General features: G+C 31.8%; 1 protein-coding gene across 1 annotated transcript in view; it reads left to right on the top strand.

The window, feature by feature from the left end:
* Nucleotides 1–27,448, top strand: part of LOC143066223 (uncharacterized) — a 74,868-nt gene extending 47,420 nt beyond the window's left edge. The window contains exons 51-74 of the mRNA XM_076239221.1: nucleotides 90–239; nucleotides 910–971; nucleotides 1,336–1,443; nucleotides 2,072–2,121; nucleotides 2,664–2,770; nucleotides 3,849–4,007; nucleotides 4,359–4,399; nucleotides 8,011–8,036; nucleotides 9,626–9,729; nucleotides 10,421–10,570; nucleotides 10,969–11,024; nucleotides 12,292–12,408; nucleotides 14,715–14,755; nucleotides 15,045–15,136; nucleotides 16,059–16,223; nucleotides 17,598–17,641; nucleotides 18,764–18,786; nucleotides 20,317–20,429; nucleotides 20,691–20,852; nucleotides 22,751–22,800; nucleotides 23,564–24,226; nucleotides 25,954–25,971; nucleotides 26,342–26,355; nucleotides 26,967–27,448. Of these exons, the coding sequence (XP_076095336.1) occupies nucleotides 90–239; nucleotides 910–971; nucleotides 1,336–1,443; nucleotides 2,072–2,121; nucleotides 2,664–2,770; nucleotides 3,849–4,007; nucleotides 4,359–4,399; nucleotides 8,011–8,036; nucleotides 9,626–9,729; nucleotides 10,421–10,570; nucleotides 10,969–11,024; nucleotides 12,292–12,408; nucleotides 14,715–14,755; nucleotides 15,045–15,136; nucleotides 16,059–16,223; nucleotides 17,598–17,641; nucleotides 18,764–18,786; nucleotides 20,317–20,429; nucleotides 20,691–20,852; nucleotides 22,751–22,800; nucleotides 23,564–24,226; nucleotides 25,954–25,971; nucleotides 26,342–26,355; nucleotides 26,967–27,245 (2,794 nt within the window). The 3' untranslated portion in view covers nucleotides 27,246–27,448. The remainder of the gene's footprint in view (nucleotides 1–89; nucleotides 240–909; nucleotides 972–1,335; nucleotides 1,444–2,071; nucleotides 2,122–2,663; nucleotides 2,771–3,848; nucleotides 4,008–4,358; nucleotides 4,400–8,010; nucleotides 8,037–9,625; nucleotides 9,730–10,420; nucleotides 10,571–10,968; nucleotides 11,025–12,291; nucleotides 12,409–14,714; nucleotides 14,756–15,044; nucleotides 15,137–16,058; nucleotides 16,224–17,597; nucleotides 17,642–18,763; nucleotides 18,787–20,316; nucleotides 20,430–20,690; nucleotides 20,853–22,750; nucleotides 22,801–23,563; nucleotides 24,227–25,953; nucleotides 25,972–26,341; nucleotides 26,356–26,966) is intronic.
* The last annotated feature ends 300 nt before the right edge of the window (nucleotides 27,449–27,748 follow it).

Here is a 27,748-nt window from a genome sequence, read left to right as displayed (position 1 = left end):
TTCTTGAAAAAAATCATGTTTGCTTAAATACAGTGAACTTAAGGTTTATTCTTCGACATGATTAATTAATTTTCATTTCTATTTTACAGCCCTGTTATCTTAAGAAATATAAACAAGACATCTATATCAGATGTACATATTTTCCCAGCACAAACTAACGACTGTACAACTGATGTAGTTTTGAAACCTGGGGTGACAGAAACTGGACAGAAGCAACTTTGTGTTCATTTTAACGCTGGGTTAGTAGTGTGATGTAAACTTATATATTGTCTTTGTTTCACTTCGGGTGTATATAGAGCGGAAAAGTATTGTGGAGTTCATTTAATGTGTATTGACTTTACTTCAGTTCAGGATATATAGAGCGGGGAAGTAGTGTTAAGTTAATTAATTGTGAATTGTCTTTGTTTCAGGTCAGGAACATATAGTGGGACAGCAAAACTGGTATTCTTTTCATACTTAGTGTTTAATAATTTGTGTTGTTGGGATGCTGTCTCATTGTTGTATGCTTTTTATCTCTTTTATGCTTTTTATAATGTAAATTCTATTGTAACAAGATTGTGGATGCAAGTTTGATAAATGGGATAAAACAAAGTTCATTTTTCCAAAGTTCATACATACATAGTATGAAAACTTTAACAACATAAATATCTAATGATCATCAAGTAATACAATCAATTAGCGGTTACTAGTATATACGAGCATTCATGTTGTATATGCGCAAAATTGTAAGTAAATGTATTATTGTTGCTCTCCTAGATGTAACCTGAGTTTGAAATATCTTTTTTATTTGCAGCAGGTATTCAAATACGTGAATGCATCCTGTAACATCAAATTATCTGCTAGTAATAATTCAGTAATAAATAGGGTTTTTTTTCAAGTTTATTTACATTAAACTTCTTGTCTTTTTAGGAATACTTCGAAACCTGAAGACAAAGAGAGATGTTTAAAAGTGACAGTTTCTAATACGACAGGTATTGTTAATAAATATTTTATAATGAAATATAAATGTTAAAAAAGCACTGGCATGCCTTTCTATTTCTTTTTGTAGATTTAATCCTCTGCACTGTTAGTATATATTATTTTAGGGTTTTTTTTATATTTTTTCTGAAGTTGTTTGAAGATTGATTGCACATTTTGAGACAATTTTTTCATACTGCATGTATATAATAACATAGCCAGTTTATGAACTGAAACCAAGGTAAAAATGTTTATAAGTTAAACCGCAAACCTTGTTGTCAAGGTAAAATGAAATTGACAACCATACTATATTAAAAATTATGTGTCATTTTATTGTTTTCCATAAAGATGAACTATAACATATTTCACTGTTTTAAGATCCTTGTGTTCCTGTTTACTGTATGCATAATGGTGAATGTCTAATAAACAATGGACAGGGGGAGTGCATATGTCCGTCAGGATTCTCAGGAAGCAAATGTCAAATTGGTAGGTATGGTTATTCCTGGATTTACAGCAATGTCTCCTAATAGCTAACATTGTTAAAATTGCATGTAAAATAAGGCAATGTGTGTGTATCTACACATACTGCAAGAATTAAAGACATCAAACATCAAATTTCATTGAAAGCAAGAATAATGCCTGGATTTATTACTGACAATCCAAGGAATTCAAGGAAACTTCTTAAAAATGTGTTCTGGTTTGTGAAAATCTGTTTATATCGCTTTCTAGAATTACATGACATTACTTGTTTCATGCCAGAAAAGAAACGGAAATACCAATTTTAAGTCTCAACAAGGCAATTATCTAAATTAAACCTTAGAATAGACCACAAGGATAATACAAAAATGTCTTAGTAAGCAACTCAATCCTAGCTAAGGTCAACTTCTAAATTCTAAAACAGTCTAACGTTCATTTCTCCTATAGATCTATAGGAAACACTTACAAAAAGGACATGTAAATTATGGTTATGAAACGTATTCACAAGATATCAATATAAATTGGAAATCTTACCGCAATTGCTACATATGTTATCATTATACACTAACTGTTATATTAATTGCTGTGGTGTAAAATGTTGTAAGCAAATATTATTTTCACTTGATTTTCGTTTCAGTTAAATCAAAAAAAGTAACAGCAGTAGATCTAGATGTATTGAAACCTGCTGTAAGTTACAGGGATTTTAATGATAAACACCCACATTTTACTTCAAATAATTTTAGTGATTAACACATCCAGTTATAGTGATTTTAAAGATTAACAATCACATTAAGTTATAATAATTGCATGACAAACAAACACTTGAGGTTATAACAGTATGTTACGATTATTTCAATTATTAACACTAGCTTTTAGTTTAAATGACAATCAACAGAAACAGTAATTTATTATGATATTATTGAATGTATATGCACCTGCAATAGTAACATATTTACCATAAACGAGTTCATGTTTGTGCTTTTATTGAAAACATTAGAATAAATGGAATAGATAAGGGCACCTTGTTTGATTGATTATCAGTACGACAACTATCTACCAGAGACAAAAAGACAAGAGATGTAAAACAATTTGCTGAATTTGCAAAAATGTGTTATGTTCATAGAAAGAAATCATATGATACTATCAAAACGACAATCGCATAAAAGCAAATAATTTTTAAAAAAAAGTAGTTTTTTTTATGTTTTTATATGTGACATTTTACACTTCAGCAAGAAAAACCTCATTTTACAAATACAGCTGTCCCTAAAATAATCCAATGTGTACAGGATATTCCATGTCATTTACCATTGACAGTTACCGATCCTAGTGGAAACAAGTAGGTATTATAAATAGGCATTCAGGTTTCTGCATTCGAATGTCCTTTATCTCTACATGTAAGGTAATATATTACTGCCATGGTACAAATGTTTTAATTGTTTAATAGGTATCATCTCCCCTTGTATTTGTGTTAGCTTTCTACTATTTTCCCTCAAAAGAAATAAAACCACTAAGTCACAGTCCTATTGCTTTCAATGTTGAACTTTTACTTTTTAAGCATACATAGCTATTTTGTCTTAAGTTTAAATAAAATGAATTTCATGTCATTTTTTACATGAAAATTGAGAATGGAAATGGGGAATGTGTCAAAGAGACAACAACCCGACCAAATAAAAAACAACAGCAGAGGGTCACCAACAGGTCTTCAATGTAGCGAGAAATTCCCGCACCCGGAGGCGTCCTTCAGCTGGCCCCTAAACAAATATATACTAGTCCAGTGATAATGAACGCCATACTAATTTCCAAATTGTACACAAGAAACTAAAATTAAAATAATATGAATAAGTGGTTCTTTACCTCCGTGGCTTCTTCTTTGAAAAAATATATTTCCTTTATCTTTCCCTATTATTTGACAACTATATAGATGTTTATCGAAAAACAATGATGAATTAGTAACCATGAATGTTCCTTATTCAGTAGGGTGACCATGTTATCTGCTCTACCGTTGGTGTTTTTACAAGAGCAAAGAAAGAAACACAAAACTATTATACAGAAAATATACAACATATATTTTACTTTAATATGAAGGGTTTTGAGGTATAATATTGAAAAAATATAACCCATAATCTCAAAACTTATTTACACCAGCAAGTTACTTATTTAGAAATAATTGTACGAGGTTAAACAATTGTCAGTGAAGAAATATTAAAACTAATCAATGCGATGGTTAACGGTGACTTTCATGCAGTTTGTCAGTTTTCATGTCCTTAGATTTTCATTCCAACCAACCGTTCTTGAATACATTCTTCTGAACTTCCTTCAAAACAATTCTGCTGAGTGTTGTTGTTAATGATATCGGTTATACATTACGTTTGAAGGACACTTTATCAGTAGGTATTAATATTTAATTCTTGTAGACCATCAGTCAAGTTTGGAAAAGTAGACCCAGGAATAGATACGGATAAACCTGTGCTTACACCTGTAAATGGTACACAAGATTTTACTACTGATATAAAAATTACTCCACAGAAACCAGGAACTAAACATCTTTGTGTCCAAACCCAGACATCATTGGGGTAAGTTTTGTTCTTTTCTTTACCTTTTTTTTTATCTTTGTTCACTGATCATTATTAGGTTTTTGTGATACTTGCATTGTATGTAGTTATTTTGACTCTTTCTTTAGGGAGTCAAATGTTGTGGTCTGTTGTATTGTCCTATGTTTTGGTGATCAATTGTTTCCTTTGATTTCAAAGATTAACAACATGTTGTTCTGTCTTAATCAGTTCATCTGTTTCAGTATTCCAAATCTTGCCATTCAAACTATAAAAGTTTTCAGCCACATTTATCAATTTCACTTTTCAGCAACATTTTTACAATTTGCATATACAGTAATTGTGTTTAAGAACTTGTACTGATTTGTTTTGTAGAATGAATGTAGATGAGATTTGCTATCAAATTCAAACCTCAGGTAAAAATTACGGATAGTACTTATAATAAAAAAGATATTCATTAACTTAGTACGTGTCAACATTTCATGACTTGGTTGAAGAAACATATCGTTTCAAAGTTCAATACCTATCATAGTGTGCATGTATGTGGAGAATGTTAGAGTTAATAGTATACAAAACATCAACTTTCATTAAAATCATATTGTCCTACAAATAGAAGACACAAACCAAATGTTACCTTTTGTATATCATTTCACTTGTTTTCAAAAAAATTAACAGTTTCAAAATTTATTAGCTCCTATTCGACAGTTTTCGCAAAAACGTTTCTGAAAATATTCGACAGTTTTCGCAAAAACGTTTCTGAAAATGTTACCATGTAATTTTGGCAATAAATGAACGGAATACCTATTCCATATGTATCAACCATTAATAGGTTATTCAAGTATGATGCGTATATTTGGAAATGTCATAACAAAAATTAAAATAATAAAAATATCAAAATCAGAGGAAAATTCAAAACGGAAAGTCCCTAATCAAATGGCAATTTCAAAAGCTCAAACACAGCAAACGAATGGATATCAATTGTCATATTCCCGACTTGTAGACAATTGCGGATTTAAGCTGGTTTTATAGATTTCTAAACTAAATTGTATAATACTTGCATAACATTTAATTATATTGACAACGATGTGTGCATAAAACAAACAAACATAATAGGTAGACATTTGAATAAAAGAGGTATATCAGTCAACAGTGTGTTATGATTTTAATCACTTTAAAGATTAAACGTTTGTCCACAAGGAAAATCAAAAAGTCATATACACAAAACACATAAGCAAAAGCAGTATACAATAATAATTTTTATAAATAACAGAATGATATTAACTTTTAGTTCATATTAGGCATTGTCACATCACAGAGATGACAAGCTACAGGGTATACTTGATCATGATAATTGATACCCAAACATTTTGTTAATAATAGATATTACTAGAACACACCCGTGATATCGCGGGTCCATGACGGAATTAAAGTATATAACTATGCGCAAGCCTTATTTTAGTATTAGTACTGTCATCTGATAAAGTCATGCCGATTATAAGATACACAATTTTCTCTGCTTTCAAATCTTTCTGTTTGAACCCGTCGAACTGGAACTTATCAATTATTGGTAATATTAATTATTTGGAAAACAAAAGGTCCTGGAATGGAGTATTTTTTAATCAACATAATTGTTCTATATTAGTTATAAATAAAGTTGAATTTCTTTGATTCGCTGTTTTACGTCATGCCCGCTAACAAATTGAAACTTATTTTTAGTTCAGATTTTTAGTATTCGTATTGTTATCTTAGAAAGTCTTACGGATTAAAATACTACAATAGGTAACAATTTGACAATTTAGTAGTGTCAACCCTGTGATTATGACCCGTGTAAATAGCATATTAATCCTGAATACACCGTTTGGTGGTGTGCCTGTCAGATGCGGAACGTACAGATAAGGTAATAGGTAACAGGTGATTATACTATTGGTATCGGTATCGGACTCGACCCGGAACTTCTTAATTATTGGCAATATTAATTACGTGGAAAACAAAAGGGCCTGCAGTGGTGTAATTTTTAATCTGTGTACTATATTAGTTGTATATAAAGTTGAATTTTTTGATTCGTCGTTTTTACGTGATGACGGCTGACAAATTGGACCTCGTAATTTTAGTATTATAGATATGTGTAGCTAGTGCTTCAATTCAAACGGACTTTCCCTTATATTTGATTAGGTGTTATGTGCATTTTTATTTTATCAGAAGCCTACGTGATGATTTCTAACACATGCTCAACAATTCAATACTATTAAGGTCAAAATACCAGATATTATTCGGTGGTGCTATAATACATTTTCTGGTGATATGTCCACGTGAAATTAGGATATATCCATCCTTAACTTTTTAGTTCTAACACTAGTAAGGAGTATTGCGAAAAGGACACGCATCTTAGGTTGAAATGACATTCGTTGACCTTACATTAAGATTTATTCTATAGAAACCCTTGATGGAATATATAGATATAGTTATTTTACTGCTAATAATGTTTCTTGATAGTTGAAAGCCTACTGGATCAACTTTTCAGGATTTGATAAATCCTTTTTGTTCCTTTTTATGCCCCTGCGGTAGCGGTGGGGGCATTAATTTAAACCCCTGTCTGTCCGTACGTTCAAAATAGGTTACCGTTCTCTACCTTCAGTTTGCTCCAACCAAATGTTATGAAACTTATACACAATGCTTATAACTACAAAACACAGACCTAGTTCTAATTTTGGGGCGTAACTAGTACCTAGAGTTATGACTTTTACAAATGGAGGAGTTGCTGAATTTTTTATTTCAATTCTCTTAACTTAAGTTTGCCTCAACCAAATGGTTCTATCCCATTGGTTTGTTTCAACCAAATGTAATATAGGTCGGGTTTTTTTTTCTTTAAACATTCTGTGCCAAGACAGTAAAATGGCAGTTGTTATCTTATAGTTCGTTTGTGTGTGTGTGTCACATTGTGGTTTGGTTTATTATTGCACTTTAGTGTTTCTGCTGTTTCGTTGTTTTCTTCTTGTAGTTGATGTGTTTCCCTCAGTTTTAGTTTTTAACCCGGATTTGTTTTTTCTCAATCGATTTATAACTTTTGAACAGCGGTATACTACCGTTGCCTTTATTAATGAAACTTATACATAATGCTTATTACCACACAATACAGACCTACTTTTAATTTGGGTGCCTCAACCAGGTGTTACGAATCTTACACAGCTACTTTAGTACAAGTAATCTTGATGTACAGTTCTAAAGATGCATATCAAATGTACAGCTGTAAATATGTATATAAACTGTACATCTGTAAAGCTGTAAATAAACTGTACAGTTGTAAAGCTGTATATAAACTGTACATCTGTAAATCTGTATATAAACTGTACAGAAAAGCTGTATATAAACTGTACATCTGTAAAGCTGTATATAAACTGTACATCTATAAAGCTGTATATAAACTGTCACCTGTAATGCTGTATATCAACTGTTCAGCTGTCAAGCTGTATATAAACTGTAAATATGTAAAGCTGTATATAAACTGTACATCTGTAAAGCTGTATATAAACTGTACATCTGTAAAGCTATATATCAACTGTACAACTGTCAAGCTGTATATAAACTGTACATCTGTAAAGCTATATATCAACTGTACATCTGTAAAGCTGTACATAAACTGTGCATAGATATCGTATCACACAATATGCAGTGGTAGAATCTATACGTTTAACTTATACACAGATTTAAAAATGTGCAGTTAATGTACATTTTTCAGAGTTGCAGTTTATATACAGCTTTAAAAATGTACAGTTTATATACAGCTTGTACTGTTGACATGCAGCTTTACAAATGTATACACAATGCTTGTTACCACAAAACGAAAATCAAATTGTAATTGGATTACGTCATATATGAAATATGAAATTGATACACTGTAAATTAGGTTATTTGTAAGTTCAACCAAATTCCTTGAGAAAAATTGTTTTGTTAAGTCTTGAATCTAACAACAGGCGTTTCATGGCTATATTTTTATATTTACATTTGATTGATGAATTTTATTTTTTAGCAACAAAACCATCTCTTCTTGGTAATGTAAGTATCATTTTTGTTATATAATATTTTTACAAATTAATACATAAAAAGGGTTACAGGAATCACCAAAATACTGTACATTGCAAAAGAACATACACAAATATGCAGGTTGGTATATTGAATCATATTCTTTAAACAAAAAAATCAGCTATGAACTTCCTATTTTAGCTCACCTGGCCCATAGGGCCAAGTGAGCTTTTCCCATCACTATGCGTCCGTCGTCGTCCGTCGTCGTTAACTTTTACAAAAATCTTCTCCTGTGAAACTACTGGGCCAAATTAAACTAAACTTGCCCACAATCATCATTGGGGTATATTGTTTAAAAAATGTGTCCGGTGACCCGGCCAACTAACCAAGATGGCCGCCATGGCTAAATATAGAACATAGGGGTAAAATGCAGTTTTTGGCTTATAACTCAAAAACCAAAGCATTTAGAGCAAATCTGCCATGATATAAAATTGTTTATCAGGTCAAGGTCTATCTACACTCAAATTTTCAGACAAATCGGACAACCTGTTGTTGGGTTGCTGCCCCTGAATTAGTAATTTTAAGGAAATTTTGCTGTTTTTGCTTATTATCTTGAATATTATTATAGATAGAGATAAACTGTAAACAGCAATAGTGTTCAGCAAAGTAAGATCTTCAAATAAGTCACATGACCAAAGTTGTCAGTTAACCCATTAATGAGTAATTGCCATTTATAGTCAATTTTTAACCATTTTTCTAAAATTTTAGTATTCTCTTAAAAAATCTTCTCCTCTGAAACTACTGGGCCAAATTTAACCAAACTTGGCCACAATCATCATTTGGGTACCTAGTTTTAAAACTGTGTGGCTTGAACCTGCCAACCAACTAAGATGGCCGTCATGGCTAAAAATAGTACATAGGGGCGAAATGTAGATTTTGGCTTATATCTCTGAAACCAAAGCATTTAGAGCAAATTTGACGGGGTATAAATTGTTTATCAGGTCAAGATCTATCTGCCCTGAAATTTTCAGATGAATCGGACAACCTGTTGTTGGGTTGCTGCCCCAGAATTGGTAATTTTAAGGAAATTTTGCAGTTTTTGGTTATTATCTTGAATATCATAATAGATAGAGATAAACTGTAATCAGCAATAATGTTCAGCAAAGTAAGATCTACAAATAAGTCAAATGACCAAAATTGTCAGTTTACCCCTTAAGGAGTTATTGCCCTTTATAGCCTTTTTTTAACAATTTTCATAAATTTTTGTAAACTTTTAGAATATATTTTCCACTGTAATTACTGGGCCAAGTTCATTATAGATAGAGATAATTGTAGCAAGAAGAATGTCCAGTAAAGTAAGATCTACAAACACATCATGATCACCAAAACACAATTTTGTCATGAATTTATCTGTGTCCATTGTTTAATATGCACATAGACAAAGACCACGGTGAGCGACACAGGTTCTGGAGAGCCTCTAGTTTTTCATTTGCAATTGACACAAAAATTGCAGCTTATTTGACAACTCCAGAAATAGACAACAATTCAAATTTATCATCATCTGCCGACATGGAACAACATACAAAATTTCTATTTAATCATCTGATACAATCTTCTTTTAGCCAGCTTTTACAGCACCAACAGTAACAGACTCTTCTACACTACTATGTGAGATAGGAGAAGTTTGTCATATACCATTGACTTATGAAGGACTTAATGGCACTTGGTGAGTAATTTGTTTCTTATGTCTATTGATACACTTGGTGAGTGATTTCTGTATCGTGTCTAGTGAAACACGTAGTGAGTCATTTGTTTTCCGGTCTAGTGATACACTGGGCGAGTCATTTGTTTCTGTTGTCTAGTGTTACACTTGGTGAGTCATTTATTTCTGTTGTTTAGTGATACACTGGGCGAGTCAAATGTTCTACATTTGAAAATGCCTGTACCAAGTCAGGAATATGACAGTTCTTGTCCATTCGTTTTTGATGCGTTTTGTTATTTGATTTTGCCATGTGATTATGGACTTTCCGAATTGATTTTCCTCTGAGTTCAGTATTTGTGTGATTTTACTTTTTTGTTTATGTTGTCTAGTGAAACACTTAGCGAGTCATTTGTTTCTCTTGTCTAGTGATATACTTGTTTTGTGAATTGTTTTTTCTTATCTAGTGAAACCTTGAGTGAGTCATTTATTTCTCTTGTGTAATGATACTATTGGTGTGTCCTTTGTTTCTCTTATCATAAAAAAGATTGAGTCAGTCATTTGTTTCTCGTGCCTAATGATAATATTGGCAGTGAAATTTTACCTAAAGATTTTCAATATTTTCTAGCAGATCCATACCTAACATTACTATGTGTTCCCATGCAAAAATATTGGTTGACAATTGTTGATGTTGGTAATGACATATTTTATGTTATAGTGAAGAAATAAACGAACTGCCAACACATACAGTTGAGGTACATATATTCAAACCACCTGTACAACCCATAGCTGTGGGGAAATCTTGCACAACAGAAATAGCTTACAAACCTTCAACAACTGGACCTACAAAACTCTGCTTTAAACCAGGGTAACTATTATTTTAACAAATTGTACAATAGATTTTATAACTGCATATAACTGAATATACAGCAGCTACAGCTTACTACAGTGACCTCTGTTTGAATTATTTTAAACCTATGGTCTTGTGAAAAATTCGTAAATTAAAAATTTCGAAATGCTGTATGATTTATTTGAAGACCATGAAGGACCCATCTGATAAGAACCAGATGATATATCTTGTGAAAAACTTGTTGCCGCGTAAAATTTCGTAAATATTTTTAACTTTTACAAATTTAAATAAAAAAATATACCAGAAATAATTTCCTTTATATATGGTGAAAAAGATAAACATCACTGCTATAGTGGGAAGCACCTCAAATCGGATTGAATATTGACCTATATTTTGATTTTTTTCTTCACATGTAGATCATTAGGAGAAAAACGATGTATCAACATTGAAGGGGAACCATCAGGGAACAAATGTAAGTCAATTAAACTATCAAACAATATAACGCAATATTGGGATAAATGTTCAATGTTTATAGATATTAGAATAAGTTTAGTTTTGTTTGTAAGTGAAAGACATAGCAAAAGCTTTTTTTGGGGAAAAGTAAAAGTACGCCAACTCGGATGCTTCCATTTGAACCATTTAGAATTATAATGACGTTGCCTTTCCCAGTGGTTGCATAAATTGCAATAATTTTTCCGTGTAAATGTCATTAGCTAATGAGCTTAAAATTTAGCTTTAATGGCGAAATGATCATTATGAAAAATTGTCTTAGCTTATGTTGTCATGGCTTATATTAATCTTCTCCTCTTAATATGTGAGCTGAAATCGGTATAAAATTATATAAACGTAACAATGATGCCACCCGCCACCCAATATGACTGCTCTACTAAAAAAAGAAAAAAAATTATAATCAAAAATCTTGAAGTTAAAGACAAGGAAAATCTATTTGGGCAGGTAAAAAATTACCAAAATCATTGATCCATTCCTTATAAGAGTTTTTACTCAATTTTGTCGAGCCTGTGACTTCTGTCGCAGAAAGCTCTACAAAGAGATAGGAATTCAGTGACTACTTGAAAAAAGTTAACATTTTTTGGTAACTTATAGTTTCCCGCTTCTTACGAGTAATATAATAAATATATTTTGTATGTGGGTATCCATTTCATGCAGTTTTCATATGACCTCGATTTCTTTTATGCATTAGTGAAAAAAATCACAATAAATATAATAGATGCTTATAGCATCATAAGTATTGACTTCACCACGAAATCATATAATCTTTTGTAATTTAAGTGATATAGTTCCATCTTTTGTTAATATGTGTAAACAAGATAAATTCAGTTTTATTTTGAAAAGTAATTATACGGACATTAGTACTATAAGTGTAGCTGGAATAAGCGATATGTATAATTTGAACATTCATTTAAAGCAAACATAATGTTGTTAAGATCTAGAGCTTTTATATTATTAAAGCTGATTGTAGTAGCTTGAATTAATAATATTGTATGAATAACACCTCCACGCAATGTAAATATGAAATATGTATCTCTTATCATTGAGAAAATATGTTGGGTTTTTTTGTTTGTTTGTTTGTTTATTTTTGTATTTGTATTTTGTAAATGTCGGCTGATATCATTTCTGTATAGGAATTTACACCAATAAAATTATTTGATTTGATTTGATTTATATACATTTATATACTTTTCACTAATTGTTTAACATTAATAAATGAATCTTTTTAGTATCAACTCCTTGCCAAAGTCTACATTGCAAAGATAATGGTGAATGTATTGCAGATAATAAAGGAATTGCAAAATGTGTCTGTACTCTAGGAAAATCTGGTGTTGATTGCAGTCAAGGTAAGAAAGATTACCCATATAATGTATTTCAGAAAACTCCCCTTGCAACACTATCTTAATTTCCCAATATGCATGTTTTACATCATTCACTGTAAGAAGAGAACAATGAACAATGTGTGTAGTCTTATGTCCCAAACTATGAACAAAACCTGATATATTTGTAGGATTCGGAACCGCGATGGTCACGCTGAAGGGCGATGGTCTACGATGAAGTGCGATGGTTAACACGCTGAAGTGCGATGGTCTACGCTGAAGGGTGTTGGTTAACATGCTAAAGTGCGATGTTTAACACGCTGAAGTGCGATGGTGACATTGTGACGTTAACTTGTTGATATCTACGCTGAAGTGCTATGATGGTTGCGCTGTAGTACGATGGCCAACCTAAGACTTTGATGAAAAGCAAAATGTACAATGTAAAATGAGCTGTTTTAAAAAATAACACCATTAAGATTTGACAGAAGTAGCTGCTAGCCTCTTATTTAGAAGATGTTTTAGCTTCTGATTGGATCAAACCAAAGACTTTAATTTTTGTTTTAATCTAATTTTCCAAGTCTCCAATTCTCTTTTTAGCACGCAAGAGTATGAAATAAGGTGTTCATGGGAGAAATTAAAAAAGAGATTCAGCGTGTAGGTCTTTATAATAGTACTACGAAGTGTCCATCTCATTTATTTAAATATTATGATAAACTTAGTAATTGCTTAGAGGCGGATTAAGGGGGACAGGGGGCCCGGGCTCCCCCCTTTATTGGGAAAACAATTAATTGATTATATAGAGAATCACTGAAGCAGGACCGTAGCGGGCCCCCACTTATGAAAAATTCTGGATCCGCCACTGTTAATTGCTCACAACAATTCATCATTAATTTATATATACCTTATGTCCGAACAGTATCCACGAAGTAAAATACCGACAAGTAAATATTTGCTTGACTAATAGCGAGGCTTGTCAATTATTTCACGAAAAATAAAAATGTGGATGATAAATTGAGGAAGTACACGTAGGGTTTAGTCAGGTTAATTTCTGTCTGACATGTTGTACACAATCAACACTGAAACCATTAAAAAAATAAGACTAGAGCGACGGTGTTCTTTCAAAACAAAACAAAAATATCTCGGGGATAAAACAACAATATATGAACTTGATATAGCAAAAACATTGAAACATTGCTAATACTAGCATTTTTTTATATTTAATTGCCCACATAAAATCATGTGACGCTTACGTAAAGATAAATTAAGGATGATATTTAGATATTTATCGTACAAAAAGTATGCGGCATAATTAAGAATACTGGTTAGCCCATTTGGTGACCAAGTTCATCTTTCAGTCGCTTTGCTGCCTAAAATGTTTAAACAAGGTTTTGTAACCTCAACATGTAATGTAAAACTGTTTGGGACTAGAATCGTTCGGGTTTTTTTTCCCTTACTTTCCTTTGTTAGTATGAAATCTTCATCTACAAAACCATATTCTCCTGCCTGCGAATCCATGTTGTATTTTGAAACATTACATTATTCAAACATCATACACAAAACCATCGCACTTCAGCGTACGGACCATCGTACTTCGGAGTGTACCATCGCACTTTAGCGTGACCATCGCACTTCAGCGTCCCCATCGCACCTCCGAGTCCTACATATTGATTGATTGTTGTTTGCTTAACGTCCAGTGGCAAATATTTCATGCGTGTTCAGGACGATACAACCTGATATAGATATGGTACATGTCATATGGGTTGTTCTCACAGAATATGTGTTGACCTTACATTAAGTCAGTTTTATGTATATATCTCTCATCCAGAAAAGTTTCTGCTCAGTAAACTTTTGTATGCTTCAACAAACTCATTTTAAACTAATCACAGGATTAATGGCAAATCAACACTTATCATATATGGTGTGAGCCAGGACTCCGTGTTGTAGGCAGAACTTGGCCTATAATGGTTTATTTTTTTAAATTGTGACTTGGATGGAGAGTTGTCTCATTGGCACTCATACTACATATTCGTATATCCTTGTACGTCCCAAAGTTTCTTTCCGTTCACTAACTTAAGTTTGGATCAATCTTTATGAAACTTAAACACAATGTTTATTACCACAAAACCACTGATGAAGTTCGAATTGCGGTCAATTTTACTGTTCTCGAGTTACATTAAATGTAAGCAGGTCATCCACAGTCTCCTTTTTTAACTATCATCATAACCTACCTCCAACTTAATGTTTATATATTTAATGTACAGTTGCGCATTTCAAATAAGTTTATGCTTAAATATTGTCTTGAGTCTTGCCAGTTTGTTATTTCTTTATTACAGGTTCAAGTAACTTTATAACAGACAGTGTAAACAAGACAAAGGTATGTTGAAAATCTATATTTTAGAATAGACATCAAAATATTTCATACATTCTTATTACGGTTATCTATCATTCAAAATTAGCTGATGTAAGCATCTATTAGTAATTTCAATACCATTATACGCAGGATACACACCAATTTAAAATTAAAAACAGTTTGAAATATACTTTGTCCTCCTCAGTTCTGACACTTGTATGCTAATTGGAAAACACTTCAATTTCCATATTACTAATAGCACATTGAAAAGACAAGATGTTTGATGCATGAATATTTCATTTTTGTATTACAGCCTGCCTTTACAGACACAGTACTACCACAGACTATTGTTTGTTATAAACTGGAGAAATGTACAGTACCATTCGTTGTCACTAGTACTGCAGGGTAAATAGTCAATAAAGTTATTGTGAAGGAAATGATACCTTTATTTAAAATCAGTTGTTGTTACCAGAACATTTTGTTTTATGAAACTTAAACTCTTCCTTAAATTAATACAAACGATTGATCTCTGTGGATTTTGTTAATGGAAACTTAATATTTCTCATAGATAAAAACAATCATGCAATGCCTAATTTGCCTTTCCAAAACTCAAATTAATGATAATGCATATATCAATACTGATAATGATTCACATGGATTTTGAAGTTTTGTTCCTTCTTTTTAATATTTGATCCACGGGATAAGAAATTGTGAACCCCCTTTTTTATTTTTTGTTCTACATGTTTACAAGTAGATATGAAGATTAGAACCTTGTATTTTATTTTTTATACTGTTTGATTTGCGAAGGTTACAATGAAAAAACATATAATTATTTCTATTTGGCTTATATTTATTTAGAAATGGGAGTGGCACATACCTTTCCTTGGAAGACCTAAAATTAATTTGTTAGTTTCATTGCTGAGAAAAGAATTGTGATGACTACAGTAGATAAAATTACATACAGATTTATGAAAAGACCCATTTTCTGTTTGATGAGATGATATGATAGGGTGGTTTTAGTAAACAGAGTAGCAAATTCAAAAAACAACTTGTGTCTAATAAGATTATTAAAACATGGTCGTGTAGAAGTTGCCAAGTAATTTTGTATACCCTTCTTATTTATCAGTTTGTCCCAGTGATTATTTTTAGTTTATGGAAACCATTCATGACTTATTTTCTTCTCCATTTGAACAATCGATTGGAAAGAAAACATTTTTTGTAGAAATATAGTAAGAGTTGTTTTCTTTTATTTTGACTTGTAAAGTATATGAATCAATACTTTGATGTAATATACATGCATAAGTTAACCATAGATTTTATACCATAGGAACAATCCAACAGTAAAGAAAGGACAAACAAACCCAGGTATAGTGGCTACTGGACCTTCAACACCAACACAGATCACGGGTACAGACTCATACAAAACTGAGATCACAATCAATTCAACTGATAATGGAGTAAAACTAGCTTGTGTACAGACCCAAGGTCCAAGGTATGTCTAAGAAACACTAGCTTCTGTAGACAGTAAAATATACTGTTAAATTTTTCATAGAAAACTAGCTTGTGTACAGACCACAGATTCAAGGTATTGTTAAATAAAGACAATAGTAGTATACCGGTGTTCGAAAGTCATAAATCAAATGAGAGAAAACAAATCCGGAATTAAAAGAGAGAAAACCAAGAGAAAAAATTCAACTATAAGAGGAAATGAAGGAACAACAGGAGCACCGAAAAGCAACAAAAACAAACGCCAACACACATAGAAACGAACAATTTAATAACAACTGCGATATTCAAGACTTGGTACAGTACATTATCAGAAATAAAATGGTGGGTTTAACCTGGTTTGATGTCATGCCAAACCTCCCGAAATTGTCATAGCAAAACTAGCTAGTGAACAGACCCAATGTACAAGGTATTGTTAAACTTGTCATTGAAAACAAGCTGTATGGGGAAAGACCCCAGTTTTGAGGTATTGTTAAGCTTGTCATAAAAAAACAAAGCTTGTGTAAAGACAGGTATTGTTTAACTTGTCATTGAAAACTAGCTTGTATACAGCAAAGATTCAAGATATGTAGATGATAGTTTTAGAAAAGTTCTATGTTAAACAGTTATGTTATCTATCTTTACAGTACAGACGGTCAAGAACGTGTTATTCAGAATCATGACTTTGCAAACAATTTTGATAACATTTCTTCTTAAAATATATAATATATATTTTAACTGATAAAAGGGGAATAAGATAAAACAAACCATAGGTTTAGGTCGCATAAACATAAACTCATTGGGTGAAGGAAAATATCAAAAATACAAAGGCAGCATTCCACTAATCATTTCACTAAAAAGGTAAAAAATAGGCAACAGGAACTCCACCAAAAACTAGGACTTTTTATATAACAACCCTCTGTTTAGGAAATCGTAAGATGACATGCAAGCCCTGGAATATTATATCAACTAAACGATGTGAGATATGAGGTAAATTAAGACCTATTAGTGTTTGTTTTTATTGGAGACGAAAGATACCAGAGGGATAGTCAAACACACAAATTGAAATGCCATGGCTAAAAATAAAAAGACAAACAGACAATTAATAGTACAGGGTGATGCCTACAACCTAGTCACCAAACTTCCTATTGTTCAGTGAGGGAAGATCCTATTCACAGAGAAAGTTGTAGATTATGATAATTTTTTTATGAATGTGAGACTAATAGTTACTAGAAGCAATCTTTCCTTATTTTAGTAAGATGCATTGCCCTTGACAAAGTATTCTTTTTAAAAGAAAAACAAGGGGTGGGGTTTATTGGCCGTAAAATGTTCAATACGTCAATTTGCATTGAGCTAAACATATATTAATTTGACCTTTCAGTGGTAAAACTATAGATGAAATATGTATAAAGGTTAAAGTTATAGGTATGTATTGTAAAAATAAAGAGATGGTAAGTTATCTTCCATAATGGTTATAAATTATATGCATTAAAACATAGGGAAATTATGTACGATTTTCCTCAAAGAAATACAGAAACCTTCAAATAAACAAAGTGGTTTTTTAATATTTATTCTTGTAGCAGATACATATGTATATGTTGAAGTTTATACCTGTATACTGCATTATAAACCTATTCATCGAACCATGAGCGTTTATAGAATGAATTATTTGATAATTAAAATATCAAAAATAACCAAGGAATGACTGAATATCATATGAATTAATAATAAAGTGAATTAACACTGTATTGAATATATTTTTTCTACATTTTCTGTCTTGGTTTAGGTATTATTCACAAATAAAGGCAACAGTAGTATACCGCTGTTCAAAACTCATAAATCCATGTACAAAAAACAAAATCGGGGTAACAAACTAAACATTTGCTAAAACCGAGGGAAACGCATTAAATATAAGAGAAGAACAACGACACAACACTAAAATGTAACACACACAGAAACGGACCAAGCATCAGACAAAATCCCAAAATCCCAAAATATAAGAGGAGAACAACGACACAACACTAAAATGTAACACACACAGAAACGGACCAAGCATCAGACAAAATCCCAACCCAAAAAAAAGAAAAAAATGCCAATAACTTTATTTTTTTCTACGTATTACTAGTTAATTCTAACGGGGTATCTTGATAACACCTTTTGTAGTATGACATAGGAGGAGTGAAGTCAAAATTTATTTTAGATGTGTTATTATCAGTTTTTATTCAACTGCAACTGTATTTCATTTCTCAACCAATGTTACATAAGTTTCATGGCACAGCTGTAGCGGAGGAGGCATTATGGTTTACCCTTGTTCGTTCATGTACGTAAGTCTCCAATTGGTTTTTGTTCCCTTACTTTAGTTTGTATTTACAAAAGGTTGCAAAACTTATATACAATGCGTATTACCACAAAACTCAGATCAAGTTAGAATTTGGTTGGCGTCACTTTTGCCTTTCTGGAATTATGTCCCTGTATAACGTTAAATACAAGCTTGGGTGTCATCGGTGTCTCATTGACACATTCTTCATTTTAAAAATTTTATTTCAGATCATCCCATGACAGCTACAACCGTAAGTTATTATTAGGATTTAGTTGGTATTTTCTTTTCGTTAAGAATATTTTACTGCAATATAAAAAAATATGTAGTAACAGTGCTGATAACAACATCCCTGGGTCATTGATTGTTTAAATTAACGTCCGAAAAGAAAACATGTTTAGCATCAAACCTTCAAGATTGACAATATAATGTACTTTTTAATCACACATATAAACACTTATGGTCCTACATCCTATAGATACATTTATTTTGCCATTGCGCAGTCATTCTTTTTTTCACACTGTTTGTGACGTCTTTAGACTTAATCTTTTAGATTATACTAATTTATATTTTGTATGGTAAAACATAATTTTTGTTAGTTGAATTTGACTTTTAAACTAGCTGTTGGTGGGTATATTTACTTTATGTCTGTTGATTGAACGTATAAAACAAAAACATGTGATACATTGTGTCCATCTAATTCATCAAGCCCTTTCAATCCAGTTGTTCACCTTGTTTCTGTTGTTCCTTACCAAATTTCAAGGTTTGGGGAGGGTTGAGCAAAAAAAGACGTTAAACCCCAGAAGTCAGCACTTTGGTGTTGACCAGAATATCAATATTATATGGTCAATTTTATAATTAACTGTTTGTAAATATATGAATTTGAAGTACCTCAGGTTTTCCTTTCCAAGCATACATTTCCTTAGCCGTAATTGGATTTTTTTTGGAATTTTGGTCCTAAATGCTCTTCTACTCTTCTACTTGTTAGGCGTTCTAACTATTTTGATCTGAGCGTCACTGATGAGTCTTATGTACTGGAAACGTGCGTCTGGCGTATCATAAACTGATAACTAGTAAGCTCAGTACAGACTTTATGTGACTGTCCTAAGTTTGGAGCGCGGTATATTCAGCAGTTGTTATGTGTGACATTATGTGACTGTCCTAAGTTTGGAGCGCGGTATATTCAGTAGATGTCATGTGTGACTGTATGTGACTGTACTACGTTTGGAGCGCGGTATATTCAGCAGTTGTCATGTGTGACTGTATGTGACTGTACTAAGTTTGGAGCGCGGTATATTCAGTAGATGTCATGTGTTGCTGCCTGTCAAATATATGGTTTTTGTTTATTGTTTCAGAATTAATCAGGCCATTAATTTTCATTTTGAAAATATATTGTTTCTTTTTTGTAAAATACCACAGGGTCTATTGTGGCTTACTATAGAGTAGGGTGTTTGCTTATTGGTAGGAGCCGTATGTGACCTACATTTCCGGTGAATAGTGCATAGTTTCATTGGCAATCAAGCCATATATCTTTATTCTTATATATCACTAATATAAAGTTTGGAACTACAGATGACATTAATGTAAATTATGTAGCGAATCTTGATTAATTGCACAAGTTATTTCTAAGTTCCTTTGACTTTGAATATTGGAGGTACAACGGTCTTAGTTCTTATAAAGCTCTGCTCTTGAGCATTGGTTATTTCTCAAAGACGACTGAATCTATAAGAATGTATTTATTATTTTATCGAAAAATGTTTAAATATTTATTTTTTTAACATAGACTTTGCCAGGATTTACTGAGAAAACATTTAAACCAGAGAGTATATTTGGGTGTAAAGTGGACCAGGATTGTCATCTACCTATGGAAACAACAAAAAACTCAAACGGAAAATGGTATCAGTTTTATTTCAATCCAATGACAAAATGCAATAAGGTGTTCTTATCCTGCCAGACACCTGCTTTACTTAAAAATAATTTCTAAGTTTGATAGAATAATTATTATTTGAATCAGGTTTATTCAAAAATTTCTTAAGAATTCAAAGATATTTTGATATAATCTCATTAACATTGTAAATTTATATTCTTTTTAACCTTAAAGATGATATCTAATAGCTTTTAATGAATAGTTTGTTTCTTATTTATTTCTGTTTACAGTCCTACTTTATCCAAAGATACACTAAGAACAACAATACAAGATGTTCATCCTCTGGAGACCATATTATCTACAGTAGATAGCACCTGTCAAACAGACGTTGTTATTCATCCAAATAGTACTGAAATGGGTATCCATGAAGTTTGCATTCAAATTAATCTCAGGTAGGACATTAAAATCATGTCTGATTTATTTGCAAACAGAAATTCTTCGTTCTGACTTGTTTATATTTAAATCAAAGTTTTTTTACAGATTTAAATACTATTCAGTAACTGACCTTCTTCTTTAAGGTCAAGTTATAGTAAATGTAGCATCAACTTCATTTGAATTTGGTGGATAGATGTTGTCCCATTGGCAATCATGCCACATCTCCTTATTTAATGAAGTCCTAGATTTTAGTAAAATAAATTGGCTTGTTGAACTTTAGCTTGAAATTGAAAAAAAAATAATACATCTCTTTATCATCTGAAACCACAACAAATTGAAATAAGTGCAGCATCATCATGTTGTAGGTAGTACAATGTCGAGGTTTGACGTTTTTCACTTCCAACTAGATAATAGAGTGGCCAATAGACCAAAACAAAGTCGCTTACCATATATATATTTTTTTTAGAAAACTCTATGGATTTACGATTTGAGATTTGGTGACCTTAAGATCAATTTAAAAAACATTTTTGTTGAAGCTAAGTGCTCTCTTTACTAATTATCACATAATTTCAGATACGGAAAGAGATAAAGGCATTGATTTTTATTCTTTTTTAGTTAAAGTTCAACAAGCCAATGATGTATGCGAAAATAAAATTTTACCATATGTAACAAAGCCACGTTACTGTTCCTTGACCTTGAATACAATTAATGTCTTTTTGGTCATCAAAGTTTGTAAAACAGATTATTATCTGCATGTATTGCAATGATGTATTAGATTTTAGTGATTGGCTTAATTTATTGCAATACTTTTCACCAATTGTTCAGTTTTAAGTGATTAATTCAAACTGTAAATGCCTGATTTGTTTAATACCTGTTGATATAAAATCCAAGAATGGATGACTTTTGAGTTTGAATTCACGTTTGAGTGCTTTGATAGTGTACATTTGATGACCAATAAGTAATATATAAAATTGAGAATGGAAATGGGGAATGTGCCAAGGAGACAACAACCCGACCATAGAATAAAACAACAGCAGAAGGTCACCAACAGGTCTTCAATGTAGCGAAAAATTCCCGCACCCGGAGGCGTCCTTCAGCTGGCCCCTAAACAAATATATACTAGTTCAGTGATAATGAACGCCATACTTATTTCCAAATTGTACACAAGAAACTAAAATTAAAATAATACAAGACTAACAAAGGCCAGAGGCTCCTGAATTGGGACAGGCGCAAAAATGCGGCAGGATTAAACATGTTTGTGAGATCTCAACCCTCCCCCTATACCTCTAGCCAATGTAGAAAAGTAAACGCATAACAATACGCACATTAAAATTCAGTTCAAGAGAAGTCCGAGTCTGATGTCAGAAGATGTAACCAAAGAAAATAAACGAAATGACAATATTACATAAATAACAACAGACTACTAGCAGTTAACTGACATGCCAGCTCCAGACTTCAATTTAACTGACTGAAAGATTATGATTTCATCATATGAACATCAGGCACAATCCTTCCCGTTAGGGGTTTAGTATCATACCATCATAACATATATGAGAAGAACATAACCCGTGTCATGCCAACAACTGGTTTTTGAATAAATGTGTTTAGTTCCGATGCAAAGACCCTATAAGTGAATCAATATTAACGCCAAAATATGCAATCTTTAATGACCTGACAACAGTATCGTAACTATATCCCTTCTTAATAAGTCTATTCAAAGGTTTTGTTAGTTTTTGAGGTGAATACTGACACCTTTGTGCTTTATACAGAATATTTCCATAAAAAATTGGATGTGAAATACCTGAACGTACAAGAAGTCTGCATGTGAATATGAATAGTTTAAGTTTTATCTTTAGGATCTGTGAAATCTACTTGCTTGCAAAATGAATATTGAACATCTTTTTATACATTTCAGTCCGTCAGAAGAACCAAGATGTTATCAGTTAAACGTTACACAATCACTGGGTAAGAATTTCAGATTATGTAGAGAAACCATTTTTAAATTACGTCTGATGTATTTCCTTTCTTAATCAACCCTTCATATAAGCTTATAAAACCATATACTAGTAGAGCAAAGTCCAGACACGCATTTATAGAATCATTTATTTTGCTCTTAAATTATCATTTAAAGAAGCTTATTTCCCTTGTAAGGGAAGTAAGACTGATTGACAGCTATGCAGCTCAATTGAGAGTCACATATCATAAGCGGATTTGTATTCTGTTGACTTTAGATAATATTTGGTTTGTATAAATATAAAAAAATACTCTCTTTTTATCAAACTCAATTATAAAGCTTGAAATGTTTATCTATTTACTCCACAACTATGCTCTCCAGCATTTACAACAATCCTCATGTGTACTCAATTGTAATTTTATATCAGATTCTGGATATCAATATATCAGCATATATACTTAACTTATACATGTATAATTCAAACGTTAAATACAATCAAAACTAATTATACCTGTTCTCTTTAATATTTGTAACTAATTAATACTTATTTATACTAATGGTGGAAGCAAATATATGATTAATTATTTGATATGATGTTAATTTCCTTTTTCTTTTGAATTCTTTTCTGAAGATTTCTTGTCTATCGTTGCTGAAAAAATATACAAGGAGGTGTAATCAATCAATATAATTCTTCCTGATTGTTTGTAACAATGTTTTATTTCACTTTCAATAATTTCTATAGACAAATTCTGTTAGATGTGAATGTTTTTGTAGTAACAACTACAACCTTCACCTCAACAGTAGCAACTACAACTAGCATGGAGACAACTATTACTACAACTGTTAGTAGTTTGAAAACTACAAAGGTAGCTGCAAAAACAAACAATACCAAAACAACAAAGGCAGCAACAACAAATACTAAAAATTTAGAAGCTTCAAATAGTAATAAGACAATACAGGGAATAGCCCAAACAAACAATCCCCAAACAGCAGCAACAACAGACATTACTAAAACAACCACAGCAGCAGCCAAAGTAAAAACCAAAACAAAAGCTACAGCATCACCATCAACCAATACTACAATGGCAGGAAATTTTACCGGTAATAAGACACTGAAAGGAGCAGCCACAACAGGTACCAATGCAAATTCAAATATAGCAGCAACCGCAGTTACAACGGCAGGCGACAAAATAACCACTTTAGCAAAAACCAATGAAAAAACAACAAAGATAGGATTACCAACCACCAATGGCAATCCAATCCAGGTAGTTACAACAGCAAATGGAAAAGCAACCACTTTAGCAGCAAGAACTAGTAGCCAAATAATCAAGACAGCAGCCACAGCCAACACAAAAAATGCGTTTGTAACAATATTAACTAACATCAGAAAGACAAAGGTATCAACCATCAATGCCAAAACTATGAAAGGCGCACAAGGTACAAATCAAGCAGTAATCTATTATATAACTACCATAGTACCGCTAGGTAAATCTTCCAAAACAATGCTTAATATTGCAAAGCTTGTTGTTAAACCTATAATTAGATTGGTAACATAATTTCTGCTTGTGTGGGATTCACACCTCATTTATGGGGTTTTCCATTAACTGGTCAGACATTTTTACCAAACTCGTGTGAAAGAGCCAGTCAAGTCACCAATGCTAGTTGTGCAAAGTGGGAAAATAAAAGGAGCAGTTCAGTAAAATGTCTGACAAGTTTAACAATTTGATTGTATGAAACACTTTGTAAATTTCACATACCTGCAGTGTTTCATCCTCCACACAACGTTTCTCATTCTGCTGTTGGTTTGAATTGAGTGTCTTTCTCTCATCGCAATGCTTCTCATTCTGCTTTTGTTTTGCAGTGTGTGTCTTTCTCTCATCACAATATTTCTCATTTTGCTTTTGTTTTGCAGTGTGTGTCTTTCTCTCATCACAGGTTTTCCTGTCAATGTATTTCCTATTATTCCTATTAACACATCTTTCCCGTCTACCTTCTATTTACAAACCTTTTATTTTTATTATATTTTGGCCTGTAATTACAAGCACTATGTTTCTTTGCCACACACTTTGAGTATCCTTCATGCTGGCCTATAATCACAATCCCACTGATTCCTTATCCCATACTGTAAGTATAATTACTTCTTTGATATATAAGACTAAGCATATCCTTGTTGCAAATCCTCACTATACCATTTGCTCACACCTCGTATTATGTCCCTTTCTGTAAACATATTTCTGTATGACATTACCTCAGCATTTTCCCATATTATATACCTCAGTATGCTCTAATGCCTTTCATATTCCCTTCCTATATTATAGCGTAAAATACAATGTATAGATTTATGTTTCTTTCTTTTTTAAATTGTTCAAATAAGATGATCTTTTTTTCAATTGAACATGTTAGTTGTTTGGTAAAATTAGTAAACTTTTTAACAAGATTGAATGTTCAACTCGTTGTTGATTGACAAAGCAGAGATATAAATGAAGCTGGTTCAAACGAAAGTTATTTCAAAACTACTTTTTTGTGAAACTACGTTTCTGTACTGAAATGATTTTTTCTATCCCTTTTCTATGAGAGAAAATCTGATACTGCACCCCTTTACTGAGTATAACAGTACATCTATTTCATCCAAGATATAAAGGCATACAATACAGTTTTGGTCACACTGTGAATTTTGGACGAAATTGTGTTCTAAGTATTTTTGACATAGACCATCTATGTATGTACTACAGAGATAAATGGAATCTTAATTTTAGACATTTACTCAAAATGTTGTTTCCTGGATATATATATATATATACCTGTCCTATGGACAGACATTTTCGATTTTTTTTTTTCAAATGTTAACATAAGTAGATTTTTGTAAAACCATTTGGAACATACAAATGACTTGAAAATCAATTCAAACGAAATTGTAAAGGAACTTGTTGGTTTGGAGTAAGTTTAGTGTCTTTTAAGAGAAATAATTTTTTTGTAAAGTATTACTTCATGCACTAGGACTTCAAATATTCTGACTCATGGTATGTCTTTTTGTATTAATGAAAATGTACATACCATTTTTACTTTATGTAATATTATTAAAGGTATCATCTTGAATTGATTCATGGTTAAATGTATATGATATATATGTTTTATTAATATGTTGGGTTTTTTTATTTTCTCAGGTAGCTGCAATCAAATGAGTAAGTATTGTCACTGCTTAACATAGTAACTATTCCGTGTAAATTAGTCAGAATTGTAAATAGGAAAACGTAGCAAGATAACATATTAACTGAACATTAGCTGACAAATTAATAATTACCGATTTGACTTAGATTCTCAATTTGTATTCCTAACATCATACTTTAACGTAAATCCAAATTAAAAAAGTCCAAGGCAAACAATTAACAATAAATCGACTCATGTAAATGCATTAACATTTTGTGTTATGATATTTCTTCCCTTGAGACTAACTTGATCACCAGTAACTATGACAAACAATACAGATAATTTATTTATAACTATATATTTTTAATTTTTTTTTTATATTTGTATTGGTTATTTTTTTTGTAGCTGCTGCTCAAGCAGTAAGTATGGAATATTGTTCAGCAAATCTAGAGTAATGTAAATACAAAGACACACACAAACTACAAAAATGGTGACCTGTACAAGATCAACATACAAGACAATATGACTAAAACTATAAAATTGAGGAATTATTGTCTAAAGAAGATTTGCTTTGTCAATTTTGACAATAACTCTGTTATTTGAAAAAAAACTATATTTGATAATCAGAAACTGTAAACAGTCAAGCATAATTAGCATTAAAAGACTTACTCTAGTTTTGATAGGACATGAGTCATCTGTTGGCTCAATATAAGAGTTACAGCCCTTTGATAATAATTTCTAATGTGACCTTGAGATGAAGGGAAAATGTGACAAAATCCCTCTGATTAAAATTAGGAATGAGATTGGAAAGCTGTTTATTCAATATTGGTATTATGTTAATAGTAAAGCTTCTTTTACAAATTGGGTTTTGAATAATGCAGAAAGAGATATTAACTCAACTTTACATGCTATATATTAAGGGTAAAATAATAGACATAACATTGGTGTTGGTGTATAAATGTCATTAAATGCATTCTTTCTCTCAAAATATGGACAAAAAAAGTACTTATATTCAACTTGTTTTTTTCAGCTTGAGGCTGCTCAGATGGGCAGAGTTTCATGTTACTGTATGGTAAATGGTACAAGGAGAGAAATCATCAGAAGCAATCCAAAGGCAACAACTGAACAATTACTGAAGGCTGCTGGGATAGGAGCTGGAAGTACATCGGGTGCCATGGTGATAGCCTGGCTTATTTACATGTTGGTGTCAAAGGTCAAAAGCAGTGCTCAAAATAAACTACCACCTACACCCAGACCAAGGAAGGTTAAACCGTCGAGGAGAAAGTCACTTGGATCAGCATTTACGTGAAACTAACTGCCAACTTCTACATCGTATTGAACTTCTTGTCTGTTTATGATTTGTAAGAATGTACTGTGATTTGTTGTTGATAATTCTGTTATTTTTCAGTGATAAATTGATTTTATTTTAGTATTTTTCTCTTTGAAAATTTGATATGAATTCAATTATTTTTACCATAATGAATTGTTTAAAATAAATTATTTTTCATTTTATTTGCATTGATGTGTTGTAGTATTGGTACTCCAATAACATAGTTACTGTTTGATTTCAAAGCCATTATCAAAAGTGTTGTTTCTGTTTCTGTCTATTTTTCAAAAATTTATACAGAAAATATATTGTGGTATGCAGAAGCATCTAGGAGATACTGACCATACAATTCATAGTTATTAATTATTTTTTTTGCTAAATTATGTGGATTAAAGGAGAGGTGAAATATGCATCAGTGAGACGGCTATCCTATGACAAATTTAACCAAAAAGCATCTTTAGGTAAACACACATGCAGCCTTCAAT

This window comes from Mytilus galloprovincialis, chromosome 3, assembly GCF_965363235.1.
Source record: "Mytilus galloprovincialis chromosome 3, xbMytGall1.hap1.1, whole genome shotgun sequence".
NCBI lineage: Eukaryota > Metazoa > Mollusca > Bivalvia > Mytilida > Mytilidae > Mytilus > Mytilus galloprovincialis.
Note: the sequence above shows the minus strand (reverse complement) of the source record. Positions and strands in the feature narration are given on the sequence as shown.